Consider the following 4259-nt stretch of genomic DNA (forward strand, 5'->3'; position numbering starts at 1 on the left):
GTTCGTTGTTGTAGTCATATTGATCTAGACTGCAACAAGTGGGGGCCCGTCCGGGATTGAACCAATATATTTTAGTGCTATACGTTACTAGAACTCCATCGCAAGTGCTTTATTACAAATATTGTGGTCTTATGTGCTGTGTTGTGTGCGATTGGAGACTTCGCGGAAAGCACTATTGGTCAATCGTTCTCTTAGAACTCACATAACGACTTGTCACTGTAGCTAGGTTAGCCTATTGTGTCTAAATTATATTTAAGTGTGCTTAAGTGTTCTCGAGTAAAAATGGCAGACATAGGGCAGTTCTTAGCAGCCCCTACAGTCGCAGCGCTATGGGGATTCAACAAAGATAAGCTTAAGGCTGTTGCTCGAAGCCTTGAATTGGAGGGATGCTCCCGCTTGCAGCCAAAATCATTGAGGCAATGAAAATGATTATTTCGACGAGCGGGAGAGCGACCCCCCAGTACAGGAAGCCATAAATGAAACACAAAGCCACTTACAATTGAAGCTCGAGCTTAAAAAACTCGAGATACAGCTAGAATCTCTTAAACAGGGACAAGGTCAGGTTCAAACAAATAACACTCCCACATTCAACATAAAACAAAACATAGGTAGTGTTCCCCAGTTTAGTGAAGAAGAGCCAGACAGGTTCTTTGCGCTGTTTGAGAAAATGGCTAAATTGAACAAGTGGCCGTATGATAGGTGGACTCAGCTTGTCTACCGGTCATTCACCGGTAAGGCTTTGGATGTTTTCTCCGCTCTCTCAGAAGAGCAGGTTAAAGACTATGAGTTGGTTAAGTCCACCGTGCTTACGAGCTATCAACTTGTTCCTGAAGCCTATCGACAACGGTTTAGAAAACGGAAAAGGGAAAGCCAAGAAACATACGTCGAATTCTTTCGGCGCAAACATACACTCATACACAAATGGATAGAGAGCGAAAATGCCAGAACTCCTTCTGAAATAATCGAGTTATTTCTGCTCGAAGACATCCGTAATAACATACACCCTGATATACGAGCCCACCTCGACCAGAGAGGTATCCGTACGCTAGCTGATGCAGGCCCAGTAGCTGACCATTATTGCCTCACTAATCCTAAGGTACACTGCAGATCCACTCCCTCGGACCAACGACCTTCCCAACCCCAGGCCAGTCCCCTTCCACCCACGTCAACACCACAGGCAGCAGGACCTCGGATGACTACAGGACTCCCATCATCTACCTCAGGTAAGCCCGTTGCCCGTGAGACAGGGGGACCCAGTGTTAGTAGTGAGAGGAAGATTTTCTGCAAATATTGCAAGCGGTCAGGTCATGAGGTTAGTGATTGTTTTAAACTTAAGAATAAGAAGCCCTCTCTTGTAGGAACCCCCTCTCTCGCGATCAATGTGGCAGAGCAGACGGAAGTTCAGTTGGATCTCCTTTCTCCTACTAATAACCGACCTGTTGCCACCGCTAATTCTTCTCCCACATCATCTCCATTCGAACCATTTTGCTCATCTGGTTCTGTAGCTCTCACCCAGTTCAGTGAACCCATTCCCCTTAAGATTTTGAGAGACACAGGCTCTGCCTTATCTCTAGTGGCTAAGGATGCTGTCCCCTCCATAGAGAAGTGTTATACCGGAAATTGGGTATTAGTGAACGGTTTAACCGGGGGATCACATATCCCACTGTGCATGTTATATTTGCGGTCCCCTATCACATCCGGTTATGTCACTTTAGGAGTAGTGGATAGGTTACCTGTAGAAGGCGTATCTCTCTTGATAGGGAATGACCTCGCTGGAGGAGTGATGTTACCGAATGCCATGGTCTCATCACGTCCCTCTGTTGAGAACAATACCAGCCAGATAGAAAAGAACATTCCTGGGCTATTTCCTGCGTGTGCAGTCACTCGCAGCATGAGCCAACGGGAAAGTGCCGAGAGTAGTGAGCTTGTCAGTGGAAGAGTTGATGATGTAGTTCCTTCCTTGCCTTGTGAGGAGTCGGAAGTAGACTCCAGTCAAGTAGACCTCCATGATATTGGTTTAGGAGAGTTTTTTGAAGATCCCTCACCGGCAGTAAAAACTAGGAGTAGCTCTGATGAGGATAGTGTCACGGCCCTGGCTAGTTTTAGTTCCTCGCCAGTCACTAGGAGTAAGCTCATACAACTCCAGGCAGAGGATCCTGAACTAGCCAGCTTCCGTAGTAGGGCGGTTAGTGAGTCAGAAGCTGAACGAGAGGCCAGCTGCTACTACACCAGCTCGGGTGTATTGCTGCGAAAATTTCGTTCACCCGTCTCACCTGCCAACCACCCATGGGCAGTTCGCCATCAGATTGTAGTTCCCAGCCCCCTACGTCAGGATATCCTTAGTATCGCCCATGATGGCGTAGGCGGACATTTAGGAGTCAGAAAGACCTACACAAAAATTCTGTCTCATTTTTATTGGCCCAAGCTAAAGAGAGACGTCAGTACATATTGCCGTACATGCCGTCCCTGTCAGGTAGCTGGGAAACCTAATCCCACGGTTAAACCGTACCCACTACAGCCCATACCCGTAGTCAAAGAGCTCTTCAGTAAGATCATAATCGATTGTGTGGGACCTTTGCCCAAGACCCCCCGTGGTTTTCAGTTCCTATTCACTATTGTAGATTGTGCGACACGCTATCCGGAGGCCATTCCCTTGCGCCGCATCACGGCGAAGAATGTTGTCCGAGCCCTGGTTCATTTCTTTACCCAGGTGGGCCTTCCCACAGTGGTGCAGTCGGATCAGGGATCCAACTTTACCTCCCGCTTGTTCAATCAGGTGATGGAAAGCCTGGGTGTCAGGCAGTCGAGGTCCTCGGCCTATCACCCCCAGTCTCAGGGCGTAGTAGAGAGATTCCACCAAACTCTCAAACGAGTCCTACGGACTTTCTGCATCGAGACTGGGCGGGATTGGGACGAGGGAGTAGATCTTCTTTTGTTTGCTATACGCGACAGCGTGCAAGCATCGCTCGGTTATTCACCATTTCAGTTGGTATACGGGCATGAAGTACGGGGACTTCTTAAGGTACTGAAGGAAAGCTGGATTTCAAATGAGGCAGAGACCCCGTTGGCCTCCTATGTACCTAAGTTTAAGGAGAAGTTGCACCTAGCCTTAAATATTGCTCATTCAAATTTAGATCGCATGCAGACCAGAATGAAACAACAGTTTGATAAGTCTCATAGAGCTGAAGACAGGTATTTTGCTGTAGGAGATAAGGTATTGGCTCTTTTACTATTAAATAATCTCCCGTTACGGTCTAAGTATAGTGGACCATATGTAGCCCTAGAGCGTCAAGGGCAGGCCAACTATGTGATACACACCCCAGATAGGCGTAAGAAAAGGCGCCTAGTGCATGTGAACCTCCTCAAGCAGTTTCACGATCGTGATGAGGCTGAGTGGAGTAGAGCGGGCCTGTGTGTATGGTAGTGCCTGAGGAGAGTGATGCGAGTGATGAGTGTTTCTCGGAAACGCTGAGTGCGACAGGGCCTAAACTGGATAACTCGACTATCGTGCGAGACCCGAGTGATAAACTGGGACATCTCTCTGGTGCTCAAGTGGAGGACATCAAATCCTTGCTGACGGAGTTTGAGTGTATCTTTGGAGATATCCCTCGCCCCTGTTCGACGCTGGAACACGACGTGGAGACCGAGGGGGCTCTTCCCATCCGCCAACGTCCTTACCGCCTGAACGCCTTCAAGAGGGAGTACGTTAGGGCCGAGGTGCAGCGTCTCCAGGAGCTAGGCATCCTGGAACCCAGCCACAGCCCTTGGGCCTCCCCAGTGGTCCTGGTGACCAAACCCGACGGCTCGATGCGTCTGTTAAGACGAAAGCTGATGGGTATCCCCTGCCGAGGATTGATGACGTCATCGACGACGTGGGTGCAGCGCGGTGGGTGACGAAGTTGAACCTGCTACAAGGTTACTACCAGGTTCAACTAACGGAGCGCTCGAAAGCTATCTCCGCTTTCGTCACCCCGGAGGGACTGTATCAGTTCACGGTCCTTCCCTTCGGCCTCAGGAACGCCCCTTCCACTTTCCAACGCCTGATGAATTTCCTCACGACAGGGTTGGAGGGCGTCCGCTGCTACCTTGACGACATCGTTGTCTTCGGAGATACCTGGGAGGAGCACCTGGACCGATTGAGAGCCCTCTTCGCTGTGCTGGCGGCCAACAGCCTGACGGTGAACCTCGCCAAGAGTGAGTTCGGCCATGCTCAAATCACCTTCCTCGGGCATATGGTAGGGCAGAACGAGGTCCGGCCT

The 4259-nt window shown here is 49.7% G+C and overlaps 1 protein-coding gene across 1 annotated transcript; it reads left to right on the forward strand.

The window, feature by feature from the left end:
- Positions 1-282: 282 nt before the first annotated feature.
- Positions 283-3894, forward strand: LOC143026959 (uncharacterized). Its single transcript, XM_076187752.1, has 3 exons — positions 283-360; positions 506-3329; positions 3425-3894. Exons 1-3 carry the CDS (start codon positions 283-285, stop codon positions 3892-3894), a joined length of 3372 nt encoding a protein of 1123 aa, XP_076043867.1.
- The last annotated feature ends 365 nt before the right edge of the window (positions 3895-4259 follow it).

Source organism: Oratosquilla oratoria, chromosome 7 (genome assembly GCF_046742065.1).
Source record: "Oratosquilla oratoria isolate Oo_2021 chromosome 7, ASM4674206v1, whole genome shotgun sequence".
Taxonomy (NCBI): Eukaryota; Metazoa; Arthropoda; class Malacostraca; order Stomatopoda; family Squillidae; genus Oratosquilla; species Oratosquilla oratoria.